We start from the raw sequence: 15,239 nt of genomic DNA, 5'->3' as shown, positions 1-15,239 counted from the left end.
GTATAGATTGTTGGTTAACTGAAGTCAGTTTAAACCGCTTTGCTGCTTTGGTCAGGCTAGGTGCAGGAGGCAGAACAACCTCCAGAGGTCACCAACGGGCATTTCAATCCATCTGAACTATCTCTGAAGTTATTGACCCAGAGGACATGTACAGGAAACAGCTTATCACTCTTTAACTGTGTTTTGCAGGTCCACGTGAAGAGGAAGATGCAGTCTCAAGGGTTTAAAGAAATCCCTTTCCCATTTTAGGAGATTCTGGGGAGTCAGATGAGAGGGTCCGGTTTTATTTGAGTGCATTCATTACATAAATATAGGGTGTTTAGCAGGGATATAGCGTAAATGTCCACTTATCAACTTTTGATGTTTCTTTCTGTGCCTACAATGGTGACCATCCACTAGAGTGAGATTTTGGTTGGGCAACGATTTGAAGAGGCAGGTAACTGGTTAAACTAGCTTGTCATAAGTGAAAGAACACACAACACAGACCAAATGTGTATTGAAATCATGCATGATTAGCACCAGCAGTGTCTGAGATAAAATACCATTGGCTTTTTGTTCGAGGGAACCAGGGTGATGCCAACTTACGGGCTGGCTTGCAAAGATCCTTCATCAGTGCAGCGCTCGACAGGCGCTGACCAACAGATCTCACACACACACACACTGCATGATTTAAAATGTGAAGCATTCTGGCGCTCTATAATGAAGTAGACTCCCACCTGCTCACTACCCTCTGTCTACCTCTCCTTCTATCTTTCCTCCTCACATTCTCTTTCAATCAACTCTTTCTCTCTTTGGAGAGACCACAGACGTGTACATTGGGACTTCCTGCAGTACAAGCCTGACTTCCAGCGAGGCATTTCACCTCGTCGTCGGGATCCACTTTCACTCAGAAATCCGAGCGCATGACTAGCCGTCATTTTGTGTGTTATAGTTATACTGCTTTTGCGTTGCATGTAAACATTTTCTCTCTCTTTGTACCGCAGGTCCTGTTCACCGAGACACCCAAATTCTTCTCCTCACGCCACCATTGAGCCAACGGTGTCCGATCTCAATGTTGCCAATGACAACCACATCACACAGGGAGACGGACATTTCATTTGGAGAGTCCTGCTGCACAAAAAGCCCCCGCTAAGGTTGTCTGACCCACCGCTTGACCAAAGCGACAGTCTGCAGCAGGAAGCGCCGGTTCGGCGGCGTGGGTCAAGAGGTCGTCGTCATGCCAACGGTGGCAGTGGAAGGGGCCACGGTCACCTGATGAGGGTGGGGTGTGTCCTGGGCACCTGTCAGGTTCAGAACCTCAGCCACCGTCTCTATCAGCTGATTGGACAGAGTGGGAGGGAAGACTCCTCCCCCATTAACCCTCGCAGTCCTCACAGTTACGGCTAAGATCGCAATTCAGCAATGTGTTTACTGACAAATTTTGGCAAGTTGCCCAGGCCTTGTTTCTTCAGTGACATAATTAAGGACCAAAAATGAGGCTTTGGCTTTAGTCCTTAAAACAATTATTGTGGTTTATTACAATTTAGGTCTGTTAGTTGTAGGTTTGACTATTATTCACATTAGTAATAAGATCTAGGAATGAGTCGACCTTGCAAAAAAGAAGCCAGACAATGCAAGAAACACAAGCAGACCAAAGGGGAATGGTAGATAAAAAGGAATAATTTAAAAAGATAATCCGTGATTATGGACACAACTTCCCTGAAAAAACTTTCTACAGCAAAGTTGTGTTAGAACTTGTTAATCAAGCTGCTGTATTTTAATGTTCTTTCACTTCAATTTAGTTTTAGATAAAGCAGTGCCTTATCTCTGCGATGATAATGTAGTCAGAGCAAAAAAAGCAAAAACATTCAAATGTAAGAAAATCAATTATGACATTACTAAATAATGACTTACGGCAACTCACCTTCCCTCCAAAATGACATTTCATCCTTTATCATGATGTCTGATATGATATTTTATATTTTAGAAAAACATTTTAATCTGCATAATCAATATTTATCATAATAACAATGCATAAGTATGAAAAGGACAGACTATAGTGAATTATCACTTGAATACGCTCAGCTCTACAGGGCTCTCATCAAGTATCAGCTCATAGTTTATCGGACAGAAGCAGTTAGCGAAGTGAGCCAGAATCAAAAGAGGGTGAATATTGCAACGTTTAGTGAGTGATCAGAAACATGGCACTATATAGATGATAACTTTTGTGCTATATCTGCTAGCAACTCCGCTAACAAGGCCGCTATTTTAGTGTAGTGGTGCTCATAGGCTTAGCATAAAGTGACGATTGGCTATTTGGAAGTTGTGTTCACAGCTCGTTTCTGTTGCTGCCATGTGGCCAATCTGACACTGCAGCTTTAAGGATGCGTTCAATAGAGGTTATTGTTTCAGTATTAGTAAATGTACTTTCAGATTAACTTGAATGCAGTGGTGCTAGCGTTGGTCCCATCATTTCCCAGATGTTTACAGTCTGAACTCCATAGTTCCACTTTTTATCGCCATCATTTCAGATATACTCACGTTTTGGTTTTATGCCTAAACGACTTAGGTACACACTGGTAAAATGTTTCACGTGTTTGATTATCTGACTATGGTGAATCTACCATGTTCGCCGATCTCAGCCAGTTGCTCAAAGGGATAGAAATATAAAGGTGGTTATAGATACGATGATCAACACAATGAAAATAAGATATAATTAACCAGAATTTCTCTTTGTTTTCCTTCACATTATGGCATTTAATTCCATGGCTTTGTTGGCCCGTGGAAAAGGACCACGTGTGTCCTGGGTGTCATTTATACAGTAATAATCCCTTTAGACACTTTGTGTGTAGAAGGAAACCTGTGAATGAGAGCAGCCTCTGTCAAACCATCCCCCTAATGTCTGCTATCGTCACCAGAGGGGACCCCGCTGATCTGAACTTACCCGAGCTCTGAGTTAATCCAGTCCATCTCTCAAAAGCTCCTTTGCCTCCCTCCGCAAACAAGTAGCTTTACTTCGGTGTGGAAAAACCGAGAATAACCTCCAGCCAACCCCTGTTAACCCTTCACCCAAAACCCCAGGTGCGCACCATCAGCCAAAATAACCACTAACCTTAATCCATGATCCGTCTGCACACGTTTTAACAGAGAGCTTCTCTTAACCGACTTAGTAAGTGAACCGGAGAGAAGACACCTATATCCTCAAGTGCTTTTTACCTGTGAACTGTAAATCTGAGATGCAATGTTTTGATTTTGCCACTACAAAGTCTGTTTTTGAGCCTTCATTGGTTTAATCAGTTTAGGGGGGCCTTATGGTCTTTTGCCTTTCCCCGATCCAAATGAGGAACATCACGCTGAATGTTGACCATCAAAGTGTTACTTAAAGCTTTGTGGGCTTCTGCTTCTCTGTGTATCAGTTCAGCATAACTCCAGTTTCAGTCGGTGCCCTCACAGGTCAAATGTTAATAGGAATGCATGAAAGCACTTTATTCTTCGTTATATTCATAATGACTTGAAATGTGAAATTTGAAATGTGTTATTTAACGTTAAATTAATGAGACCATTTTTGCTGTGAATATTCCGCTTGACTAAATTTTCATGTTTATGTGAGAGAAGTGTCCTTTCATCTAATACTTTGTTCATACAGTAGCAGCATTGTGTAATAAAACTCAAATTTTTACATGTATTTTATCAGTTTTGTCTTACAGCAGTCTGAGGTGTAACCTTTCTTTTGTTAATGCCGACATTTTGGTGATAATGATTATTAATCTTGGCTAATACACACACACACACACACACACACACACACACACACACACAGTAACATACAGATATGTGATGTCATGGTAAACTTGACAAGTTCTGTGGCAATGGACTCCTGTCCTTTACTCTCATCAACCTGTGTGTGTGTTTGTGTAGTTAGAATTTACTGCAGCTGTAAAATAAAAATCAAATCAAAACATTCCATTATGATTCAATTGTGCCGTCATCCCCGTTGATGCAATTATCAAAGGCACATAACAGGTAATGAATCCTCTCAGAATCCAATTTGAATTATAGTAGACACAGAGGCCAGACACTGAGTTATTTGACATATTTGAAAATAAAAAACTGGACCGAGGGACATCGAAGGACACCGCTGCTTATGTCAAAAAGGTATGTCCGATAATTATCACACAAACATGTCTTAACGTCCTTATTTCTTGTTAAAAATTGCTTCATATCTTTTACTCAGCTAAACATTGTCTCTTGCAGGAGTTTGACAAGAAGTAAAATCCCACATGGCATTGCATTGTTGGAAGGAACTTTGGCAGCCATGCGATGCAGGAGATTTTCATCCACTTCTACCTGGGACAAGTGGCCATCCAACTGTTCATGTCGGGAAATCTAGGCAAATATTTGTTGTTACCTGTGTGTGTATCCAGGTGACGACCTCTTTGACTGCAAGAGGGTGGCAGTAGACTAAAAGTAAAATTCTCTAAAATTATACACTAAATCTACGAAACATCACATCACTTCATCGCTTACTAAATGTGTGAGGAGGACGCCTGGTGGCCAGATCCCAAACAGGGCGTCCGTTGGCTACGACTGGCAGCAACAACAAACTTGGAGAACTTGGTCAACTCAGACCTATTTGGTCAGCAAACAGATGATTGACCAGGAAATTTGATCTTGAGAATCAATCACTTCTTGTTATTTGTTTTACCTAGAAATTGAAATGTGTCCATGGATGCAGGACTCGTTTTATTTGGTTTTATCTATATCTAATGTTCTTTTCATGTGTGTAGATATACATGAAGGTGCAGGTACAAGTGTGCATAAAAGGTTTCATATTTATAGGTTATATAGGTTTTTTACACCTATATAACCTATAGTACAAGTATGCAAATAAAAAAATAAATCAAATAATCTGTGTAAAGGTTCTTAATACTCAATAATAACAATAATAAAATGTATGGTTAAAACAAACAACTAAACTATTACACAAAGAACTACTGAGTCATTCTACACCAGTCAAAACAAGTAACTGATGATTATTGGAAAACTCTTTGGGACACACAAACACATATGCACACAAACACATATGCACACACACACACACACACACACACACACACACACACTCATGACCAAAGTTCAACACAATGTACCCAATAAGGTGAGGTTTGGTTAAAATTTGACTGGACGTCAGTGTGTACTGCATATATGTCTACAGCACAAGTGGAAAACAGGCTATACATGAGCAGGGAAGCAGGCAGTCAACTCCAGAGGACCAACAGACCACAACACAGCAGCTGCACGGACTTCATCTACCAGCCATGAGGGTCATTAGCATCGTATGTGGGGGCTATTTCTACTGAAGTGTACATGCATATATTTTATAGACATGTGTAAAGCCCGAGAATGTTTTTTTGGCAATCTGTTATTTCAAATGTAGGGTCCAGACCCCTCTCTGGCATATCGGCCGAACTTGGAGAAGAATGAAAACAAAGACAAGGAAGACTACAGAAACTTTGAGGTAAGCATTCGAAGCCTTTCTTCAGTAGGGCTGCAGCAGTTAATCGATTAATCAAAAAAAAAAGCTAAAACTGTGAAAAGGCATTTCAGCTATATAGATTTGACATTGTGTTTTTTATTTTATATAAGTAAAAATAAGTAAAGGTGTTGTTACTGACTTCTTCAGAATGGAAGCCTAATTGACCGTGTCTTCAGGACATACAAGTTGATGCACACGAACCAAACCGTGGACTTTGTAAAGCAGAAGGTGAGGTCTGGAGACAAAATAGCATATAAAAAATTCAGCAAATTCTGACAACGCATGCTAAAGAGACGATGTGAGAATGATGTGTTAAGTGAATGTCTGTTTTGCATTGGATAACCAAGTGATCCTTTCAGACTGGGCCAACAAATATCATCCAGTCCTCTGATGTGAAAGCTAATAGCAAAGAGCCAACGGATGTTTGATATGGACTAAACGTTGGTTCAATAACCTTATTTTCATTTCGCTCAAAGGATACTCGGATACATTTACCCGTTTTGTCCTGAAGGAGACCCTGCCACTGTCACCTACTCTGGGTTTGTTTCCAGGCCTTTGTGGGACACGCTGGGCTTCATTTGAACCGGACTTCTCTGACCCCCTTACAATACATCATAAATAAGTCTTCACCAGCCCATAGGCTTTCCGAGCAAGGTTTAGCGAGAAAACCTCGCCAGTAATGATGTGACCCTTACCTCCCTGAAGCACTCGCAATGGACCAGCTGCAACCACGCTCAGGTGGGAATGATGGACGCCATTATGTCCCTGGACCAGCTGGTGGACGAGTCTGATCCTGATGTGGATTTCCCCAACTCCTTTCACGCCTTCCAGACTGCTGAGGGCATCCGCCAAGCCCATCCTGACAAAGGTACCATTCATGGAGAGAGACAAACGGAACACAAAGGCAGATTCTACGGTACATTATGACTTTGTTATATATTCACTGCTCCTTGCCCAGAGTGGTTCCACTTGGTGGGTCTGATTCATGACGTTGGCAAGACCATGGCTCTTTGGGATGAACCCCAGGTAAGAGAACGGTTCCACACAGGTAAAGCTCATACTGTAGTGTATGCATGCATGTAATATTTCACGTGTGTTTTGTTAACATTATTATTTTCATCTCTCTTCTCAGATAGTTTTTGTCTCTTAATATGAGATACATTTGAACAATATATATCGAGAGATGTAACTCATTCTTAATACGACTGCTGTCTGTGCAACCTGCAGTGGGCTGTAGTGGGCGACACCTTCCCCGTGGGATGCAAGCACCAAAACTCAATTGTGTTCAGAGACAACACCTTCCTCGAGAACCCAGATGACAAAAATCCCTGCTACAAGTTGGTTTTCTCATGTTATTGAAGTCTGCGCCTGAACGTCTCAGGTTCTTGGTTGACTTGGTTAATTTTCGATATGCATTACTTTAACAAATGGAATTTGTGTTAGTTTCACAAAAAGCATTAATTACAAAATTGAGAAAATCCACTTAGGTTTTCCTGTCTGTAAACAATAATCCATTAGCTTTTGTATGTGTTTATGAAGCTGCTCTACCATTGTCAACAACATCCATAAGCAAGTTGCTTAATGAGCAGGGAGTTGATTTACTCTTTTCTCTCTTTAGTACCCAGTATGGGATCTATGAACCCAACTGTGGGCTCGACAAAGTCCTGATGTCCTGGGGCCATGATGGTACGAGAGGTCGTCATATTCACACACAGGCATCCGTCCACCACAACTCTTAAAATTACTTGTCCTCCCATTGAAGTGCCTGTTTATTTACAATACTGCGCTTGGCCTCCTTGTCTGTAGAGTATCTCTACAGAGTTCTGAAGTTCAACAACTGCCTGATCCCAGAGGAGGTGAGTGAATTACTTTTAAATGTTTTTAGGCAGTTCACTTCAATGTCTTTCTTCCGTCAGTAGCAGTGCTCACATGGTCAGGTCTGTCTCTGTTCAGGGGATGTACATGATCCGCTTCCATTCCTTCTACCCCTGGCACTCCCACAGAGACTACATGCACCTGTGCAATGACAAAGACCTGAGTATGATGCCCTGGGTCCAAGATTTCAAGTGAGTACTTTCCCCTTTCATATTCAAATGATACTGTACTCACCGTTTGACCTGAAGCTGGATTTTACATCCTGTCCGCAGCAAATTTGACCTGTACACAAAGACCAGCGATCTGCCCGACGTAGACAAGCTGAAGCCCTACTACCAGTCTCTGATCGACAAGTATTGTCCTGGAACACTGAAGTGGTGAAACCAACAGCAGAGAACTCAACGGTGACACTATTTTGTCAGAAATCAGCTCTTAAGAGAGGAGGAATTACGTTCGCTGTAGACTCAGTACGGCCAGTACACACATATTACTTATCACTGAATATAGTCCAGTCAAATTTCAAACTTCTCAGATTATATCCTGAGCAAATGTATATTTTATCTTGCGTATACAGACACGTTCTTGAAAATCACATTGGTGTATATTGTAAACCCATTAATAGACATTTTCAAATCAAATGTTAATGAAAAGCATTTTTTATTTTTATTAAATGTTTAATCTTATAAAAACATTTTAATGTTACTACAATATTTAGTGTGTGTTTTGTTCATCTCTAATACTGACAGAGACAAAAGACAAAGTTCTGTGAAAAAAATAAGAAAAAGTGCTGAGTTGCTTTAGTTTTGTACATAAAGCAATTGAGGGAAGCGACCACAGTGACAAACGCGCACGCACGCACACCGGCGCACGCGCGCACACCGGCGCGCGCGCGCACACACACACACACACACACACACACACACACACACACACACACACACACACACACACACACACACACACACACACACACACACACACACACACACACACACACACACACACACACACACACACACACACACACACACACACACACACACACACACAGGTGTTAACATGTGTAAACACCTGGCGAAATCTGTTCAATGAAAACCATTGATCCACTGTGATTAGGCAACTGGTCTGTGATGTATAAAACTGATATATAAATCATATAAACCTTTTTTACTTAATTGGGAAAACAAAATATACAAAGAACTATTTCTTTGGTCATTTTGGTGACATTTCATAAAGGCAGTTGGTGAGAACAGTCATTACTTGCATCTTTATCAGATCCCTTTCTTTCGGAGGATCTCATCTTTTTCTTTTCTTTCTTCGTCTTCATCCTCCTCTTGTTCCTCATCCTCTTCGTCATCACAAACAATGTCCTCCTCTCCCTCAGCTGCCTCCATTTCATCCTCACTGGGCACTCCCTCTTCTTTCTCCCCCTCTTCCTCTTCCACTGCCTGCTGTTCATCTGACTTCTCAAGATTTTCGGTGCAATCATTCACAGTCGCAGCGTCCTCAGCAGTAAGTGTGGTCCCTTTGTTCCTCTTTCGCAATCCTTGGAGCAGACAGAAGGTGGCGCTGCAGGCGATGAGGGTCCAGATAAGTGTGTGGGCAGGAACGCCTCTGACCTGAGAGCGAACCCACCTCATTGCCTGGGCAACAGTTGAGTTGAACACACGACGTGAAGGTGATTTGTCCTACAGACAGATAGAGATCAATATTAACATCAGCAGACCTCAAACAGATAAAAGCATTGAAAAGGGACATTTCTGTTCCACGTTTTCCAACATTTCTAATAAAGGATTTATGATGAAGTATAATGCAGAGAGAAAAACAGATTTTAAGACGTATTAACCTTGAGTCCATGCTGGTCGAGCATGCTCTCCAGGAACGTGTTGCCCAGGTGCACTGTGGGATAGAATTCCTCGTCATAAACCCTCCTCCACCAGCGCTCTGGGTAAGAACTGCCAACAAAGACCATCCAAAGAGTTAATGCTCGGTTGTTTGTGTACAGGTGAGCTAACTTATAAAAAAGTTTTTCATATTTTAACAGGCTGAAACAGCAACATCATGACAAGCAGGAAAGTTGCAGTGTAGAACGATGAAGTGTTTGCAAAGGACAGATAAAGTGAACTTAAAAATGATAAGTGATTTAATTGTTCCCCCATGGGGTCATAGTGCAGATGTAGAAATGTAGTAAGATAAAATAAGAAAACAAAACAAAAAATACAATGCATAGCTAAACAAGATTCATTTAAAATTGTTTAAAAATAATGACAAGACAGAAGGAGAAGGAGAAGAGGAAGGAAAAAAAGAAAGGAAAAGAACTGACCCATCAGCTTTTGGTTGAGTGAACCAGTATCTGTAGCGGTGGGCTCGGAGGTAGGCCGGAGGTTGCTGGTGGAACGGATACTGAGACACATCAGTCTGGATCAACTCGATCACTGCAGGAACATGAAACAAAGCTTTTAGAGCTTCACAGCCTCGTCAATAAGCAAAGCACCTATTGTGACATCACAGTCTGGGTGTTGGTTGGATGGTTTAATCTAAAATCAAATTTTCCAGCGCAAGTTTGGAAACGCTGCTCGTCCGTTTGAAAACTCAGTAGTAGTAGTGGTAGTGAAAATGGTAGTATTTCGGTAACAAAGTAAGCGACTGTAGAGTAGACAGGCTGCTTCCTGTTTACACTGGCACACGTGATATGTTTACAGCTGTGTTAGTATGGACGGGAATTAATACTGGATGGAAATGGTTTCAGTCTTAAAATGAAACATGGTAGTACGGCTGTAGCCTCTCGAGGGTGCGTACCATCCTTCTTCCCCTGCAGCAGACTGTACATCAGGCTGGTGAACCACGGAGCTTGAGTATGAGGCCCGAGGGCGGCAAACCACATTTGCCAGTCCAACCTGGGCTGGTGAGGCGTCACCACAGGAGGAGGTGCACTCAGGTTCCCTGGCTTATACATAAACTCAATCTCCTATGGAAGAAAATTTACAAATATAAAAGTGCAGATATAAATAACTTGTAAGTATAGAGGGGCAGTGAGTATGCACAATTATCTATTATCAATAGTCGAATAGTGCCTTCATGTTTATATTGTGCGATCAAGAATTTAGAAACTAGAAGCATCTAATACAGCAAGTTCATGTTAAATTAGCAGTAATATCACTAACAGTTATGGTATGTTTAGAGTTAGTTTAGAAGCATCAGAATCTCTCTCACCGTCCACGCGACTCCGTCGTTGCTTCCCTCGATGATGACTTCTGGCCGACCGCCGACACCCGTCATCCTTCTGAAGAGGCCGTATGAGTTGACGAGCTGGAAGCGATCCACGACCTCATAGGACCGACGCACACCCGGCCACAGCTTGGCATGAGAGTCGTGCTCTAAGTAGGTGAACGGCACCTTGAGTTGAAAGAGTCACAAGAGAGTCCGAAAGTGATGACAAATTAGGGAATTACACTGCTGACTGGTTATGGGGCTCAACTGAGTAGTGATGTGAAGGTTCAACCATTACTAAATTTCCAAGAGTACTCACCAGACTGACAGTGAACATGGCACCAGTGGCAGCAGCAAACACGGTCCACTGAACGGTTCCACAAAACCTCTTCAGGAAACCACAGACACATGCATACCTAAAAAAAAGAAAAGAAAAAAAAAAGAAATCACACCAAGTACCTTAGTTCTGCTGTACAATAACACATTTTCTATAAATAGCGTAACTCCCAAGCGGGAGAGGCCCACCTGAACATCGCTGTGACCATCTCCCAGGTGAGAGAGAAAACCCCGATCCAGATACAGGGGATTGTGACAGTCTTCAGGAACTGGTTAAACTGGTGGTATGTGATTGCTGCAAGGCGAAAAATTTTAAAATTTAAATTAAATAAAAAGCTTCTATCACTTACATGCACACACACACACACTCATACTCACCTGTCCTAGAGGAGATGCCATTTTTCGTCGTATCTAGCTGTAGGTCAAAGCAGATTACTGATCCAAAGATCATGAGAGACCAGACTGCCAGTTCTACCAGGTAACACAGCCATGACCACAGCCTGGACTCTGATCAACAAAGGGACGGATGGAGAAAAAGTATGTAAACTACACCAGAAGTGGGTAGACAAGGTTCATATGCATTTTGAGTTCAAATATCAAATACTTTTATTGATCAAAATTTGTTTATTGACTTTGTATGTGATGGTGGGTGAACAACATGATGTCATATGCTTAAAAAAGTGTTTCTGGATTATAAACATGCAATATGTTATTGTTTGAGTAATCCTAAATTTCAACATCCGATGGCAAGATTGATTTCCATCATTTCTGTCTTACATCTTCCAAATTTGAAGCCTGTGCATGTTTGTCTGTATGTTTATTATACCACTGGTGTTGTTGGTCATGTTTGCCTTGCGTAGCCAGAAGTGAACATGCTGGTCGTCCAGCAGAGACAGGCAGAGGGTCAACGTCAGCAGGTTGAAGAAGTTGTAGTTTCCGGACACAATGATAAGCACTTGCAGCAGAACCTGCACATGGGCGATGGAAAAGAAAACAGATCAACCGACGTGCTCTCGACAACGAGGCAAGTGGAGATACGGGAAAGCAATGGTAAATGTCAGTGAGCCCATGTAAGAATACACCAGGAAAATATCCTGATGATTCGTGGCGAGCTAGCCGGTGCCTCCCCCTCGCCTGAAAATATCCTGATGATTCGTGGCGAGCTAGCCGGTGCCTCCCCCTCGCCTGAATGTTCTGACTCGGACAATCTCCTGCTGCCCTTTTCACATGCAAGGCGAACTGCAAAAAATGTCCGGACCCGATTTTCCAGAAATTTTTTCGGAGTTCATGTCTGGCATCATTTAAAGTTATCACAAAACAAGTCATTCAGCAAAGTAAAGAAGGAAACAAATTTTTAAAAATCTAAAACCCACCTGCAAGTAAAACGACCCAAGTCGGAGCCTACGTAGTGGACTGAAGAACAAAAAAGGTGCAGCAATCTCTATGAAATAGGTTCCCACCACGCTTAGCTTCTGCCACCAAACTGGCAAGTGGTGGGCAAACCAGGCCAGTGGCGTGGGAATACACTGAGTCTCATAGTGGTACGTCAAAGCTGTTCAACACAAGGACAAAAAACAAACAAACAGATGAGATCCTGACAAGTCACTGCAAGAATGAAATAACTGCAGTCCATACAGAGTCACATAAATACCTGTGAGGCCCCACCACGTGGGACAACGTGATGTGAGCTTCACCACGCCAGAGGCAAACATCAACCTGAAGAGCAGCCAGCGGATCAGCCAGAAGGTCACGCGGTCGTGCTCTCTGACCCCTCGGGACCCTCGGATTATGGTCAGCGGAGCCACAAGGATGCAGAGGAACCCGGTCTCGAGGAGCAGGTTGTCCCTGTTGAAAGAGCAATAGGAAACAAAGGCTTTAAACGTCAACTTTATTGTGATGTTTAAAACTATCTTGGGCTCCTTCTTCCAGCTGCTATTTATAGAAAAAATGTGTTCACGTTGTGACTAAGCTACACACATCTATAAATAATTTCTTCATCATATTGTCCACAACACTCACCACTGGAAGTAGAGGAAAACCTGGCCCACCTGAAAACAAATGAATATGTTAAATGATGAAGCGGGTGACACCTGGACAAAAAGTGACCAGGGGGGGGGGTGTTCACCTGGTACATGGAGAGGTACAACGCCCAGAGGCAGAAAAACACCACGCTGTCCCGGAGACCCTCCACCAGCGTGGCTGCGAGGCTAAGCGCAGCCCCGACGAGACACAGCAACTCCATGGCGGTGTGTGTGTCCAGGCCGAGGTGAGGTCCGAGCCACAGGAGGGTGGGAGAGGACAGCAGCTGCTCCCCCAGGGGCTTACCGCTGTATCGCAGCTGCCAACGGGCTGGCAAAAGCCCGTCGTTACCATAGAGACCTGGAAATAAACATGTAAGCCAATATTAAAAGTGTACGCAGTGACAAATGATAAATGACAACACAACAGTGTGTTGTGATTTGCACTTAAGGGTCACTGTAAATATTCAATAGGATACAAATACCGAAACTAGAGCTTATATTTCTATGGAGCACACATACATACATCTGTCCACAAGGAGCTGAAAAGGTTAGTCAATTTATCGAGTAGAAAAATGCTCAACAACTTTCTACATTAATAGATTCGTTATGCTTTTTCTTTGTAATTTTTAACAGTTTACATAATATTTTTAATACATTCACTGACAATGTATTTTCTGTTTCGTAGAGTAAACAATTATTAATCATAAAAAACACAAGTCAGCCAATTAATCAAAAATGCACATGAGCCTGAGTTTCAGTATTATTGCATTGTTTTGTAAACAATTTGTTGAATGTAATCACATTACATGTTCATGTATTTCCCACTGTTTAAAATTAACACAAGGAGCGTTTTCTTCTCTTTGTGATTTGACATTATGTATTTTTGCCCATTTGTTTTTTGATGTGCACTTCAGGGCCCCGAAAATACGTTAGGAAAAACCGCCCCATGTCATTCTTCTTTCAAATTCATTCACTGGCAGCTGCAGACATTAAATACGCTCGTGGCACGATGGCTTGACTCTAAAACTGAGAACACACCGTGACTAAATAAAACATGTGTTGCAAAATACATCGCGTTTCCTTTAACGCATGGAAGCGCCGGACTCTGGGCGTTCTGCGGGGCGGTAGGTCAACTGTGGAGGCTTGAAGAAGATGCGTGTGTGTGGTTCGACACGCTATCGTCATGTGAGCGACCTTTTTACAGCAGCTTGGTCTTTCAGCAGCGGTTCGCTTTTTAACGAGGAGCGAAGGAGAAAAAGCGAAACTTTTAGAATAAGAAGAAGAAGAAAAAACAAAAACACTAAAGTTCTCGGCTAACGAGCTAACGCGGTGCAGTCTCGTCACCGTGTGGCGCAGCCGCGAAGCTCACCTGGTATCTGCACGTAGAGGGAAACAAAGGCGGCCAGGTAGATGACCGACATGCACCAGAGGAACATGCGACGAGGCAGGACAATGTCACCCATGTCTGGGCCGCAGCTAGTTATTCTCCTTCTTCTTCCTCCTCACCGCTGTTACCGCCGCTTGTTCACACGGAAGGCCCCGGGAAGCAGCAGCGGAATGTGGATTTAACGTCGCCGGCGGCGGCCACGTAGCGAGCGACGGCCGCTGAGGGTGAAGTTCACCCGCACGGCCTCAAGGTGTCGCAGCACTTCAGCGTCACCGCTATATGTTGCGTTCAAGTTGCATCGGATAAAACAAATGCAGGTTAACTTAAACCGTTTTTCACATGTATGTGAGCTGTGTAAAAGTACAAATTAATTGAGGGGGGTATTGCATTCAAAATCGTACCCACGTACTACTGCACTATTTCCACTGTTAATATGTAATGCAAATTCCTTAAATTTATTATTAATCTTAATCTCTGGTTTTTGCAATTCGTATATTTTACATTTATTTGTGTAGATATTGTATACATTTTTAAAGTGTGCTGTGTGAAACATGCTGCTGTTACACTGGAATTTCCCAGCTTGGGATAAATGAAGTAACTATCTATCTAACTATTTACCAACAAAATGTACTCAGAATATAAAAAGTAAAAGTCCTCATTCTGCATTCTGTGACTGATACTGTATTGGGATTGTTAACACTTCAGCATCAAAGTGTAAGCAGCATTTTACTCTATCTGCTCAAGGTGGAGTTAAAAAAAAGGAAAGTTACATTTATAAAAGTGTGATACTCTGGTTCCAGGTTCTCAAATGTGAGAATTTACTGCTTTTTTAAAATTGTATGTGTCGAGTTTGTGGAAAAATAAGCAACATGAATGCTTCAACACGGGTTTGGGG

General features: G+C 42.3%; 3 protein-coding genes across 3 annotated transcripts in view; 2 read left to right on the top strand and 1 right to left on the bottom strand.

Moving 5' to 3' along the window:
- Positions 1–3,625, top strand: part of adm2b (adrenomedullin 2b) — a 7,621-nt gene extending 3,996 nt beyond the window's left edge. The window contains exon 2 of the mRNA XM_035641486.2: positions 984–3,625. Coding sequence (XP_035497379.1) covers positions 984–1,386 — 403 coding nt within the window. The 3' untranslated portion in view covers positions 1,387–3,625. The remainder of the gene's footprint in view (positions 1–983) is intronic.
- A 1,544-nt stretch (positions 3,626–5,169) lies between these two features.
- On the top strand, positions 5,170–8,098 carry miox (myo-inositol oxygenase). Its single transcript, XM_035641485.2, has 10 exons — positions 5,170–5,315; positions 5,417–5,497; positions 5,663–5,743; positions 6,221–6,383; positions 6,474–6,541; positions 6,743–6,852; positions 7,134–7,201; positions 7,322–7,371; positions 7,469–7,581; positions 7,663–8,098. The coding sequence occupies exons 1-10, from the start codon at positions 5,298–5,300 to the stop codon at positions 7,769–7,771; spliced, it is 861 nt and encodes a 286-aa protein (XP_035497378.2). The 5' UTR covers positions 5,170–5,297; the 3' UTR covers positions 7,772–8,098.
- Positions 8,099–8,362: 264 nt separating this feature from the next.
- On the bottom strand, positions 8,363–14,689 carry lmf2a (lipase maturation factor 2a). The gene is made up of 14 exons (XM_035641484.2): positions 14,327–14,689; positions 13,062–13,315; positions 12,956–12,984; positions 12,588–12,781; positions 12,310–12,488; positions 11,763–11,904; positions 11,315–11,443; positions 11,126–11,231; positions 10,920–11,016; positions 10,604–10,786; positions 10,190–10,358; positions 9,714–9,825; positions 9,237–9,345; positions 8,363–9,078 (listed from the first exon to the last, which is right to left on the bottom strand). Exons 1-14 carry the CDS (start codon positions 14,418–14,420, stop codon positions 8,662–8,664), a joined length of 2,214 nt encoding a protein of 737 aa, XP_035497377.1. The 5' UTR covers positions 14,421–14,689; the 3' UTR covers positions 8,363–8,661.
- Positions 14,690–15,239: the final 550 nt, after the last annotated feature.

The sequence above is a fragment of the Scophthalmus maximus genome, chromosome 7, assembly GCF_022379125.1.
Source record: "Scophthalmus maximus strain ysfricsl-2021 chromosome 7, ASM2237912v1, whole genome shotgun sequence".
Classification (NCBI taxonomy): domain Eukaryota; kingdom Metazoa; phylum Chordata; class Actinopteri; order Pleuronectiformes; family Scophthalmidae; genus Scophthalmus; species Scophthalmus maximus.
Note: the sequence above shows the minus strand (reverse complement) of the source record. Positions and strands in the feature narration are given on the sequence as shown.

Excerpts from the sequence above, each read along its gene's own strand:
- miox (XM_035641485.2), top strand. Across the intron at positions 5,498-5,662 it reads AAGACTACAGAAACTTTGAG|AATGGAAGCCTAATTGACCG; the intron begins GTAAGCATTCGA and ends TGACTTCTTCAG. Across the intron at positions 7,202-7,321 it reads GATGTCCTGGGGCCATGATG|AGTATCTCTACAGAGTTCTG; the intron begins GTACGAGAGGTC and ends CCTTGTCTGTAG.
- lmf2a (XM_035641484.2), bottom strand. The coding sequence starts at position 14,420 with ATGGGTGACATTGTCCTGCCTCGTCGCATGTTCCTCTGGTGCATGTCG. Across the intron at positions 12,489-12,587 it reads CACGTGGTGGGGCCTCACAG|CTTTGACGTACCACTATGAG; the intron begins GTATTTATGTGA and ends TGTGTTGAACAG. Across the intron at positions 11,017-11,125 it reads ATGGTCACAGCGATGTTCAG|GTATGCATGTGTCTGTGGTT; the intron begins GTGGGCCTCTCC and ends TCTTTTTTTTAG.